General features: G+C 37.5%; 1 protein-coding gene across 6 annotated transcripts in view; it reads right to left on the reverse strand.

Moving 5' to 3' along the window:
* The window catches only part of si:ch73-280o22.2, a 288,368-nt gene that overhangs the window by 231,983 nt on the left and 42,342 nt on the right, over positions 1–14,043 (reverse strand). For all 6 annotated transcript variants that reach the window (XR_012406339.1, XR_012406340.1, XR_012406338.1 and 3 more), the window contains exons 5-6: positions 4,487–4,657; positions 1,975–2,060 (exon numbers count right to left, since the gene is read on the reverse strand). Coding sequence is in view for 3 of the 6 variants with exons in the window: in XM_017356332.4 (XP_017211821.2) it covers positions 1,975–2,060; positions 4,487–4,657 (257 nt within the window). In the remaining 3 variants the exon portion in view is untranslated. The remainder of the gene's footprint in view (positions 1–1,974; positions 2,061–4,486; positions 4,658–14,043) is intronic.

Here is a 14,043-nt window from a genome sequence, read left to right on the forward strand (position 1 = left end):
AGGTGCACTATGCGTGAGGTCAGGAAACATGACGAAGCTTTCAGTTAAGATGAACACAGTTTCTATAGCTATACTTGATTGAAAGATAAAGGTATATGGCTCTGCATATAATCCCTCTATCTTGCTGGAGTTTATAGCCGTTTCGCTTTACTTCAGGACGCATTAATGCCGCTCTGAAGGTCTAATCGCTGTTTTAAGTTATCCAGAGCTGTATGAATGTACAAATCATGAATATCACAATAGTATTAAATATTACAATTACAACAACACAGACAGCAACACTTTTGCACAATCGATACCCAGCTGATTCAGTCGTTTCATGAGAGGACCACGCCTCTTCTTTTTTCCTTTTCAACATAAAGGCAGTGAGGTGCGCCTTTGTATTCGGCCCCTTGTTTAACTGCAAGGCATACTTATTTTGCGGGACGATAACGTATAACCCGTGCCTACAGACACATTTGCCAAAGAAGCAAAATGGAAGAAGAATATTGCTTGATACAGACGTGTTGATGCTGCAGCGCTTATGTTGACCTGGATCTGCGTCATAAACGCAACAAATAGGCTTTACTTTTTATTTTACAGCTTATAAAGCATGTATGCACATTAATGCAATATCATATTTTAACAACAAAACTGTTTACAAAAAGTCAACATATGCGCTTGTTGTTGTTGTCTTTTCATCAGGCAGCGTGCGCACTTGAACCGCGCGGGAGAGAGAGGAAACCATAGGCTATATCAGGACATATTCTTTAAAATAATGATTTCTATTAAAAATGTAAAAGGTTTTGTGATTATAATAATAACAGCGAGGCATTAAATAAATGCATATTTTCCGTGGAGCGGGCAATTTGAGGAAGTCTGCGATTTTTATTTGACGGAAGAAAAAAACATAGGCTATGATTGGAAAAAAGCCTATGCCGGTTATTAAAAAGAATCAGTCAGTATTTTCGTTTTGTAATATAAATTAATTATTTAAGTGAAAATAATTTAGGGCAGTTCTATTTATTTTATTAATTTTATTTAGATTATTCTGCTCTTCTGTGCTAAACACTGAAGGTGCGCGATGCTCTGTTGTTCTGTTCCGCTATTAATATGCTAACATATAAAAATAAATCAGTATTTTAAAATGCAATATTTAATTTGTCGGACACAAAATAGACAGGTCAATTTGTTTAATATAAAATTAATAGTAATCTGACCAGTTAACCAGTAATAACCGATTAATGAGCAGCGTTTGTCGGTTGGCAAAATTAACGAAATGAGCATCCCTAGTAGCTATTTAATTTACTTTTTCTATGTAAGAGAACTTGATTGAAAAAGAATTTTCAACATGCTTGAACCATTTACACAATGGAGTTTAGTTCTGTTTGGTTTTTCAACATTATTTTGTTACAAAGAAAACAAAAGTGATATAGCTTTGGCTATTTATTTATTTTATATATGGCTTTTTATATTGTTAATAATTTGCATAGGTAATATTGTTCTTTAATGTTTAGTTTATAAAGATTTTTTAAATGTTATTTAATAAAAAAAGTTTTAAAAATCTTTTTTTTCCCCACCCCAAAAAAAAAAAAAAAAAAAAAAAATCGTGATACAAACCGAATCGTGGGTCAAAAATCGTCATATGAATCGAATCGTGGGTTTGGTGTATCGTTACAGCCCTAATATATATATATATATATATATATATATATATATATATATATATATATATATATATATATATATATATATATATATATCCAGCACGTTTTTATTTTTATTTGAAAAAAAAAATCTTTGATTTTTCTTTATATTCAAATTAATTCTGTCTGTTTTGTACAATATTTTGGCTAGTGTAAGCAGAATAAAAAGAAAAGAAATAAAGAGTTGATTACAATTGAGTAAAGTTCTCAGTTATTTCAAAAGTAAAAAAAGTGCACTAAAAATCTGTTTTACAGTATTTTCCCCATCAGTGAATAAATAAGGTATCACCTCATTGCTCTGCAACACAACATCACCAGCAGCTTTGTCTTCAGTTCCTGTCACCTCCATATCATCCCTGACCTTCTTCAGGACCCCTGCATGGAAAAAGCCAAATCAAACATAGTGCATCTACAGTAAACTGTCACTACGGCCTCGCGAAAGGAAATGCGCTCCAAATCCTCCAATTTCCAGCTCATTAAAAACATTTCACGCAATACCATCTCATATGTTCCGTTAACATATTAGCATATGCATTCACGCTTTACATGGTGCCTTTGGAAAATAAGTCAATGTGTGGGGTGTCAGGGTCAGGCCAGGTCAACATATTAAACTCCAACAAACAACGATGTGATTCGCCCAGTAAAGTGGAGGAAAGAAAGAAAGCGGATGCAGTAATTGCAACAGTAAGCTTTGTTAAATTCGGAGGCTTTGGAGATGATTTGAACCCCTGATAGCTATGACCATATCTGGGCTAATCCATGGAAGGGTTAGAGGGAGGATAAGTGTGTGTGTGTGCTTGTTGTGGGGCAAATTAAAAGTGCATGCATCAAGGCCGCATTTTTCTAATCAGACGCTTCGGAAGTGAGACCCCGGGCGAGGCAATTTAGTTGAAGAAGAGAGAGAGAGAGAGAGGGAGCAGAGTCAAGCAAAGGAGGAGAGAAGCAGCCGGCATGTCACTTTTTGACCTTTAAGCCCATCTGATGAATTTCTGGTAATTAAGTCGTTTGATTGGCTAAATTAATGATTTGGATAACTGCCCTTTAAAGGCTGTTTACTTCTCAGTAAATCCAGCCCTTTTCTGCTTGTCCTGTTTTTTAATGTAACCTTTACAGAAATTACTATACGCACCAGTCACTTTCATAGCAGAAAAAAAATAAAATAAATGAAAAGAAATTTCCTGCCTCCTCGATTTGTGCATGTTTCCATATGCAAAAAGTATACGCACACACACAGAATGAGAACTGTGAAGAAAGGTGAGAAAACTCTCATTAAAAAAAGCATATGTATACAAGGTAACGCTACAGGCCACTAGTCTGGTCTCATAAGCTGCCTGTAGAGACATCGCTATTATATGCTGGAATTGGAGGCATGTCATATTTAAAGGCTCCGTCGAGCACAATATAGCTTGAGGTTTTTCCGCTCCCACGGTGACAAATCATTTCACATGTCAGATTTGGAACAGACTGTTGTCAGAAATCTTGATCGGCTGCCATTTATTTACACTATGCTGATATCCCCTTAAAAACACACACACACAACAACCATATATCTTGTTGACTGGCATATATCACATTCAGTCTGAGGGCAACATATACCACTTATTTGCATCTGTATATGTTTTTGCAGTTGCTTCAGGGGGACATTTGCTTACTATGGATGTTTTGTTGATTACTAGAAAGTATTTGAAGGGAAAGTTTATCCAAAAAATGAAAAGTTGACAGTTGACTTTGTTTTGGATTACTTGATTCTGAGGAATCTGGCTAAAAATACAATAAAACAACTATAAAAACAATATTATAATAATAAATAAATAAACAAACAAATTCTATTTTAATATATGTAGTCATGTGATGAAGAATGCCGTTGATTTAATTTTGAGAAATGATTCCAACATACTCTCACTGGCCACTTTATTAGGTACACCTTTACTAGTACCAGGGTGGACCCACTTTTGCCTTTAGAACTGCCTTAATCCTTCATGACAGAGATTCAACAAGGTACTGGAAATATTTCTTAGAAACTATGGTTTATATTGAGATGATAGTGTCACACAGTTGCTGCATTTTTCAGCTGCACATCCATGATGCAAATCTCCCGTTCCACCACATCCCAAAGTTGCTCTACTGGATTGCAATCTAGTGACTGTGGAGGCCATTTGAGTCCAGTGAATTCATTGCCATGTTTAAGAAATCAGAGATGATTTGCACTTTATGACATGGTGCGTTATCCTGCTGAAAGTAGCCATCAGAAGAAAGCTAGACTGTAGTCATGAAGGGATGGACATGGTCAGCAACAATACTAAGGTAGGCTGTGGTGTTGACACAATGCCCAGTTGTTACTAATGGGCCCAAAGTGTGCCAAGACAATATCTTCCACACCATTACACCACCACCACCACCACCACCAGCCTGAACCATTGATACAAGGCAGAATGCATCGATGCTTACATGTTGTTGGTGAGAAATTCTGACCCTACCATACAATATTAGCTTTTCCAGCCCGTCTGGCACCAACAACCATGCCACATTTAAAGTCCCTTAATTCACCTTTCTTTCCCATTATGACGCTCACTTTGAACTGCAGTAGATTGTCTTGACTATGTATACATGCCCAAATGCATTGAGTTGCTGTCATGTGATTGGTTGATTAGAAATTTGCATTAACGAGCAGTTAAACAGGTGTACCTAATAAAGTGACCGATGACTGCACTTATATGGAGGTAAAGAAATATTTCTTAATAATTATAGCAGTTTGGCATAACAGAAACTATATAAAAAGATTTATATTGGTTAAAGTGTACCTTTAAAACTGCTGACTGATTCTCCAGCACAGTTAAGGAAACCCAGATGAGTTGCCAAGTCCTTAACTGTTTGCTCCAGCTTCAGTAAGGTGGATGTCAGCTGGGTCAAGCACCTGAGCTGATGGGAGGTGAGGCAGAAGTTTCGACTTCTTTGGGGAGGATCCTGAGGAGCTGTACAAGAACATAAGAGAGATCTGTCAAGACCAGCATATTCTGCGTTGTGGTTCTGTGGTTTATCTGTTCTGCTGGGACAATCATAAACTTCAAGAAACAGTTGAAGACACAACTCTTCTGCAAGCACTTTCTACACCACAATCATGAACAAAGGCACTGTCTTATAAATAACCAAAAATATTGTCTGTGTTTTCATATACTGTAGGCCAGTGGTCACCAAACTTGTTCCTGGAGGGTCGGTGTCCTGCAGATTTTAGCTCCAACCCTAGTCAAACACACCTTATCAAGCTAATCAAGGTCTTACTAGGTACACTTGAAACATCCCTACAGATGTGTTGAGGCAAGTTGGAGCTAAACCCTGCATGAACACTGGCCCTCCAGGACCGGGATTGGAGACCCCTGCTGTAGGCTATAGCTTACTCTTGAAAACTGGCAATGTGGTATTTCAAATACTGTTAGTTCTTATAAGAAAAAGTGCTTGTAAGGTTTGGTGCTTCATTTGATAGTTCTTTCTATAAAAGTACATTTTCGGTCAAAATGTTAACAAAAACTTGTCTGCAAAATTCAACAACTAAATTTTGTAGATGAACAGGATATTTATGCTAGTCCACCAGCTAGAATAACCCTAAACCAACCTAAATCAGGGAAAGATTAGTTCTGGACAAGTCAGATGCAAATCTGTTGAGGTTTGCAGAATTTACAGGAGAGGTTTGTGAAATGTTATCTGCTTTGTTTCAATCTGAAGATTCCAAGATTTGTTCTGCAGACAGTTTCTGGGAAAAGGTACAGAACAAACTATGAAGTATTGATAGTCCCAATGAGCAAAAAGAACAACAACCTCTGAAGCACTCCCCCAATCAGGCATGTGCGGTAGAGTGGCCAAACTTGCAGACTGTCAAAAGGCACCTGGAGAAATCAAAAATCTTTGGTCTAATAAAATGGCTCTTTGTCTGGAAGAAACCAGGCAGCACTTATCATCACCCCAACAGTGAAGCATGGGCATGTTTTTTGCTGACAGGAACTGGGGGGCTTGTAAGGGTAAATTTACATTGGGGTTAAGATCAATGCAAATATGTACAGAGACATCCTTGATGAAAAAACACTCTGGACCCTAAGCACACAAAGGAGATAACAAAGGTGAAAGGCGATGAGACAACAGTAGATATCTTTTAGTGACCCAGCCAGAGCAGACCCTTAAACCTGATTGCACATGTCACCCATTTAATGTAATGGAACTTGAGAGGTACAGCAAAAAATAATGTGAGAAACTGTGCAAAACAAATGTGCCAAGCTCTAAAATCATAGTAAAAAAAAAACTTGAGTCCAAGGTCCTTTAACGAAGTATTGAGCGAAGGCTGTGGATATTTATGCACATGCGTTTTAATTTTTTTTAACAATATTGCAAAGATTTCAAACAAATTTCTTTAATTTTACCATTATGGGATATTATTTTTCAAGTTTTGAAGAAAATAATGGATTTATTTCGTTTTGAAATAAGATTGTAAGATAGCATCCGTTCATTCAGTCTTATGAGAGAACCCCAGACTTCTCTCTCCCCAAACAATTTCTCCAGCTCCTCCAGGGGGATCCCGAGGCGTTCCCAGGCCAGCCGAGAGACATAGTCACTCCAGCATGCCCTGGGTCTTCCCCAAGGCCTCCTTCTGGTGGGACATACCTGGAACACCTCTCTAGGTTAGCATCCAGGGGGCACTCGAAACAAATGCCCCAGCCACCTCACCTGACTTCTCGATGTGCAGGAGCAGCGGCTTTACTATGCGCCCTGCCACCCTGCGAAGGAAACTCATTTCAGCCGCTTGTCACCTTATCGTTAAGGGTGTGCCCTGCCACCCTGCGAGGGAAACATTTCAGCCGCTTGTCACCTTATCGATAAGGGTGTGCCCTGCCACCCTGCGAGGGAAACATTTCAGCCGCTTGTATCTGTGATCATGTCCTTTCGGTCATGACCCAGGGCTCATGACCATAGGTGAGAGTAGGAACATAGAGTGACAGACAAATCGAGTGCTTTGCTTTTTGGCTCAGATCCTTCAGATGCATTTTGGCAAATTCCAGGTGGAGAGTGGCTTCTGTCTGGCCACTCTACCATACAGGCCTGATTGGTGGATTGCTGAACAGATAGTTGTCCTTCTGTAAGGTTCTCCTCTCTCCACAGAGTGGCCATCAGGTTTTTGATCACCTCCCTGACTAAGGCCCTTCTGCCCAGATCACTCAGCTTAGATGTCAGTTGGCGTTTCTGTGTGAAGTTTGCATGTTCTGCTCGCGTTCGTGTGAGTTTCTTCTCGGTGCTCCGGTTTCCCCCACAGTTTAAAGACATGCGGTACAGGTGAATTGGGTAGGCTAAATTCTCTATAGTGTATGAGTGTGTATGGATGTTTCCCTGAGATGGGTTGCAGCTGGAAGGGCATCCGCTGTGTAAAACTTGCTAGATAAGTTGGTGGTTCATTCTGCTGTGGCGACCATGGATTTATAAAGGGATTAAGCTGAGAAGAAAACCAATGAATGAATGATGAATGGAAAAATTATGAACAGAATTGGTGACTAAGGGCAGCCCTGCCCGAGTCCAACATGCACTGGAAGACTTATTGCCGGCAATGCGAATTAAACTCCTACTCTGTTCATACAGGCTCTATACACTATATTCTATATGATTTGTAAAAAAAAAAAAAAAAAWTATATATATATATATATATATATATATACACACACACACACACACACACACACACACACACACACACATATATATACATATATATATATATATATATATATATATATATATATATATATATATATATATATATATATATATATATATATATATATATATATATATATATATATATACAGGGCCGGAGTGGGACTCCTTTTCAGCCCTGGAGTTTCAAGCCTCAGACCGGCCCACCTCAGTTCACGACTGACTATATTAAAATAAGGTAATTCCAATTCAGTTTCTAATTACACTATCATATCTTTTTTTGAGAAAACAGCTGCTTTAGAACTTCAAATGTTCAACAACCCTAACAGTATTATATGTCTTAACAATAAAAAAAATAACATAATCAGACCAGGATCAAACCCAGGTCGGCGACGTCGAAATCTAACGTGCTAACCACTGGACCACAACAGTTGAATGTTGTAAATAGACTCATCTGAGTTATATCATCATTAACCTGCAGGCTGGTTATATGTAATAAGAGCAGAGCTGCGGTAAAATAATGAATAAGAAGACTGTGGTCAAATAAATAAATAAATTAATTTAAAAAGTGTGACTGCTGAGAGCAACAGATTCTGGAGCTAGGGACACTGGCCCTAGCGGCCAAAAAACGGACCTGCCCACCGGGAATTCTCCCGGTCCTCCCGATTAGCCAATCCGGGCCTATATATATATATATATATATATACTCTTGATATATATATATATATTCTTGAAATTAATACATTTAAACAATAGTGGATACAGCATCTGCCAGCAATGGCTAACTTAATTCAGTCAAACTTGCCTACATGGGACCACCATGGAAATTTGACCAGATCTGTGTTGCAGTATGATTGCTAAAAATGATAATTTTGTTAACATCGCATTTAATTTTTCATTATGCGTTTCTAGATATTGGAGGCATATTGAAGGCTACACCGAAGGACATTTCCAACAAGATGCATGGCACACCGTAATCCGAGATTGCACATTTCACACATAAATAAAATAATAAAAGCTGAAAGACTTTGTGAATGTGCATTTGACACCAGGGGGCTATGAACCGTGGCCTCGCAATCTACACCAATCCCACAGAGGCTGTAAAGTTTCCTCTCAAATCTACAGTCAAACATTGCTGGGCACAAACTTTCTCCTGTAACCCGCCGATGACCCTCATCTCCAGCGTGGCTCTCCCATTTCTGCAGCTGCCAAAGCCATCACCCAGGGGATGTTCCGCATTAGGCCTGAAGAATGGGCCGCGGAGAAGAGGGCTGCGGTATTTTCAGACACTTCGACAAATACTTTTGTGTGTGCTCTTAAATGACTTCCTCTGACAGAAAAGGCATTGGGGAGTGGATCAGGAAGGCATTAGCCCCGTCTATGAAAGCTCCAGGAAGACTGAGTGGGAAAGAGCTGGAGGGAGGGGAGAAATAAAAGAAAAGGAGAGCCAATAATTGCAACAATATCGCCTCTGGATTCTAACGCCATATTGTCACTTTGTTATCACCAAGCTGACAATATGACAGCGATCTTAAACTCTCATTTCTATCCACTTAATCAGCCACAAACTGTGAACAAACTGCGGGGATCAAAATTAAAGAGCAACCTACAATTTCTTACATTTTGAGGTCACTGCTTTGTCCTATTCTAAGTTAAGCTACTGTAGGTGCACACAGAATCTGTGTCCGCAGAAATCCACAGATTTCCTCCGATTTTTGTGTAAATTTAAATGCATTCAGCTTTTTATACTAATTTCAGTAATAGTCTTGAAAAATAGACAAATGTTTAGATGATTATTTTAGAAATATGAAGAAAAATTTGCTGTACTTTAGTATATCAGAGACTTAAATTGTTAATCAAACGAGTGCTTCTAAATAGATTTGCATTTTAAACCTTAAATAAAAGTTAAAAAAAGTTACAATTTTTACGTATTGTTTTTCTTTATTTATATTATTTATTATTTATACTTTTTTGTTGCTATACACTACGTGACAAAAGCCTTGTCGCTTATCCAAGTTTTAGGAACATCAAATAATAACATGTCTTCTAGTTGATCATTTGGTAACAGAAGTGGCTTACATGAAAGGCAAAGACCTCTAGAATACGCTTATTTTACGAAAATAAAAAATGATCATGCCTTGATTTTTAATGATTTAATTAGGACAGTAAGGTCTGACTTTGCTTAGACAAAAGTCTTGTCATCTAACCGAAATAAAGTACAGTATAGAATATAAAGTCAGGGTGCAGTGGAAAAATAATTAACATTGAGCTTGGAGGACTGCATCCATGCATCTCTGCAATGACTCAAATAAATTAATAAAGTCTGGAATGGCAAAGAAAGTGTTCTTACAGGACTCCCAGAGTTTATCAAGATTCTTTGGATTTATCGTATTTTCTTTTTTTTTTTTTTTTTGCTTTTTTGCTTTTATTTTAACAAAACAAAACAACAGAACAATGAAAACAGATTACAACCAAATTCTAAACATCACAGCATCATCACATCACATAATGAAGATATAAACGAAATAAAAATACACAAAGTAATAATAATAATGGAAGAATACACTAATTAGCCAAGGGTGATCTAAGGTTAAATGTACCTGAAATCCTGGCACCCACATACTCAAGGAAAGATCCAGATCTGATAAAAAGTACAACTTTTCCCCCTGTTCTACAAGGTAATATATTCCAAAAGATGGCATAAGATCAAATATTACTTTATGTCATTCTGATACTATTGGTGGTTCAGATGTCCATTTAAGAAATACTCTTACAGGAAGCATAGGTAAGAAAGTTAAACATCATCCTGTTTCTTGCACTCTTAAAACTACTATCAGCATAACCTAATTAATTAAGAGAGTCGAAGTCACATCTTGTATTAAATATAACACTTAATCCTACAAATCTGTACCCAATAGCATTTTATATATAACTCCAAACACAGTGGATAAAAGTCACAATCTTCAACTTTGCACTTAAAACAAAATGGAGAACAATTTGAATTAAACTTATGTCTATGTGATAGGGGTAATCTGGAGACAATGCAAAAGATTAAACTGTTGTTCTTTAATTCTATTACAGATTGATATATTGCCAACATACTGCCTAATGTGTGTCCAAGTGTCTGCATCGATTGAGCATCCCAGATCTCTCTGCCAAACATCTGAGGTTGCCTCATTAATACCTTTTGCTCCTAGCAACAAAGCTTCTAAACAACACGTTATTAGTGATTTTGATCTATTATCGAGGAGAGCCTTTTCTATCAGGGTAGGATGGCAAGGAAATCCAGAAACAATATGGATCTGCACCAAGCTTCTCACTTGTAAATATCTAAAACATATATATTTGGAGGTATGGATTAATTCTTCAATGCCTCCATCAGCTTACCCCAAACATGCTCAATAATGTTCATGTTTGGTGACTGGGCTGGCCAATCCTGGAGCACATTGACCTTCAATGCTTTCAGGACCTTTGATGTAGAGGCTGAAGTATGAGAAGGAGCGCTATCCTAATGTTTGTAATTTAATGGGCAGCACAAATGTCTTGATACCTCAGGCTGTTGATGTTGACATCCACTCTGCAGATCTCTTGCATGCCTACATACTGAATGTAACCCCAAATCATGGTTTTTCCTTCACCAAACTTGACTGATTTGATTTCTGTGAGAATTGTGGGTCAATGCGGATTACAATAAGTCTTCTGCAGTATTTGTGGAAGCCCAGAGTTCTGATATAAACCCGATGGACAATCTTATAAAGATCATTGGTGGCAAAATTATGGCTAAGAAACCCACTCCAGTACAAGAGATTGAAGAAGAGTGGAGGAGATTCTAGCAGAGCAGTGTGAAAGACTAGGGATGCCCTGAGGATGTGCTCAAGTCATTGAACGGGTCTTTACATTAACTACAAATTTCTGACTGCTGTAAGCTTCGGAGATATTTGCTATATCATTTATTTTAACCTACAGTCATTGCTGTTCCTCAATTTTGGTCAATATGGTATTTTATTTTTAAAATAATTTTTTTGGGGTATATTTTATGAAGCAATGTTCTAATAGGATGACATAACCACAAATACATTATTTATAAAATAAAATAAAAATAAATAAAAATAATTTTGATCACCACAACACATAGGTTTGTTTTGTAGTCGTTATTTCATAATTTCACAAGCCAGAAGATTGCATAGATGCAGAGACTGACCTCATGAGGTTGGAAAGCATGTGCCTTGGAATTCATGCACTTGCAATGTATATGTATGTGTTGTATGTGCGTGCATTTTGTTTTTTTACAGGTGAGCATGTCATACAAGCATCCTGGCTCTTCATTAATGGGGTCCAGAGGGAGACTGTGAGGCAGAACTGGGAAACGGCTACACGAATGCATTGCGATCCACTTCCCCCCTTAAACAAGCACATCAGCCTGTCAGTAAAATCACTCCAAACACACTGCATTATGTATAAGACCTGTGCATAAAGTGCCACATGCAGCACACAAGTAACATATGTATTGAGAATTGGAGTACTTTAGGTCCTATCATAGTATCCAGAACTGTTCATAACTTCAGGATTAACACTCATCTTAATGACGTGCATAACTGTGTTCACATACTCCTTATTACTTCACTATTGTATTTGCTTCACTGGATTATTATTTATAAGTGCTTTTGAATGTGATTTACATACACATACAGTTTTATGCAAAAGTTTGGCCATGCCTCATAATCATCATAATTGCAAGTCATAGTATGATGGCCTTTCAAAGCAGCAGTTTCATCTGAATATATTTTATACCCTATGGAAAAGCAACATTTCATTTCTTACATAGTATTAATTTAATCAACAGAAGCAATGCAATTTGAGTCATAACAAAAATAGACAGGTGCAACAATTTGGGCACCCCAGCAGAATAGTGACATCAATCTTTTGTAGAGCCATCTTTTTGTTGAAATAACAGCTTGTAGACATTTCTTATAGTCAAGGATAAGTCACTGAATTCATGCTGAAGGCATTTTGGACCACTCTTCATTGCAAAATGTCCCCAGTACAGTCAGGTTTGAAGGGTATTGAGTGTGAATGAGCCTTTTCAAATCAATCCATTGATTTTTTGATGATGTTCAAGTCTGGGGACTGGAATGGCCATTCTAGAACATTGTATCGTGACTGAGCATGAATTCCTTTGTAGATCTGGAGCTGCACTTTGGGTAATTGTTCTGCTGAAACATCTAACTCTGCCATAATTTCAGCCTCTTGACTGATTCCTGAATATCATTCTTTAGAATCTGCTGTGGAATCCATATGACCTTTCACCTATGACAAGGTTTCCAGTACCTGAACTTGCCCCTATAACATTTATAACCATTATAGATGTGGGAAACATCTGTTAATGTAATCTACAATCTGTTATATATATATAATCTATAAATGCTAACAATTATAGATGTGGGAAGATTGATATTATATTTTATCATTGTTATACCAATTCAAAAATTTAAATAATAAATTAATTAAATTAAATATATTTATTGTTGGGCGATGAAGGTGCACAGTAGGTAGTGCCTCACAGCAAGAAGGTCGCTGGTTCAAGCCTCAGCTGGGTCAGTCGCTGTTTCTGTGTGTAGTTTGCATGTTCTACCAGCGTTCACTTGGTTTTCCTCCGGGTGCTCTGGTTTCCCCCACAGCCCAAAGACATGCGAATTGGATTAGATCAATGCTACGCAAAACATATGCTAAATGGTGGTTCATTCTGCTGTGGCGACCCCAGATTAATAAAGGGACTAAGCCAAAAAGAAAATAAATAAATGAATGAATAAATATTAGTAGTAGCACTATTAAGTACATAAACTAAAACGTTACAATGCAGTGTTCAAATTAGTTTAATTAAGCATTGCATGTCAGATTAAATCCTGCAGTAGAATTGCTCTAAATTGGTCTATTATTTGCATTGTAATTTGCTTTACGGGTGTCAGAGTTTACAAACTATTCAAATCAAACTGTCTCTGAGTTGTCACTAAAATGCCAGTGATTGGTTACAATTCTCAACACTACAATACAAATTGTAAACAGAAACCTTTGATGGACCTCAAGGAACATTTTCAAGAGCTTTGTCTATAAGCAGGTATCAGTTTGATTAGTTATTAGTTAGATTTTTTGTTAAATTGTTGCAAATTTATTAAAAATAAAAAACCTGAAAAATCACATGTAATTAAGTATTCACAGCCTTTGCCATAAAGCTCTAAATTGAGCTCAGGTACATTCTGTTTCCACTGATCATTATTGAGATGTTTCAGCATTTTAACTGGTGTTCACCTGTGGTACATTCAGCTGATGTACATGATTTAAAAAGGCATACACCTGTCTATATAAGGTCCCTGGGTTGACAGTGCATGCCAAAGCACAAACCAAGCATAAAGACAAAGGAATTGTCTGTAGACCTCCGAGACAGAATTTTCACGAGGCACAAGGCTGGGGAAGGTTACAGAAACATTTCTGCTGCTCTGAAAGTTCCAATTCCCACAGTGGCCTCAATCATTTATAAGTGGACGATGTTTGGAATCACCAGGACTCCTAAAACTGGCCGGCCATCTAAGCAGAGTTACTGGGGCAGAAGTGCCTTAGTCAGGGAGGTGATCAATAACACTATGGTCACTCTGTCTGAGCTTCAGCGTTC

This window comes from Danio rerio, chromosome 5 (genome assembly GCF_049306965.1).
Source record: "Danio rerio strain Tuebingen ecotype United States chromosome 5, GRCz12tu, whole genome shotgun sequence".
Classification (NCBI taxonomy): Eukaryota; Metazoa; Chordata; class Actinopteri; order Cypriniformes; family Danionidae; genus Danio; species Danio rerio.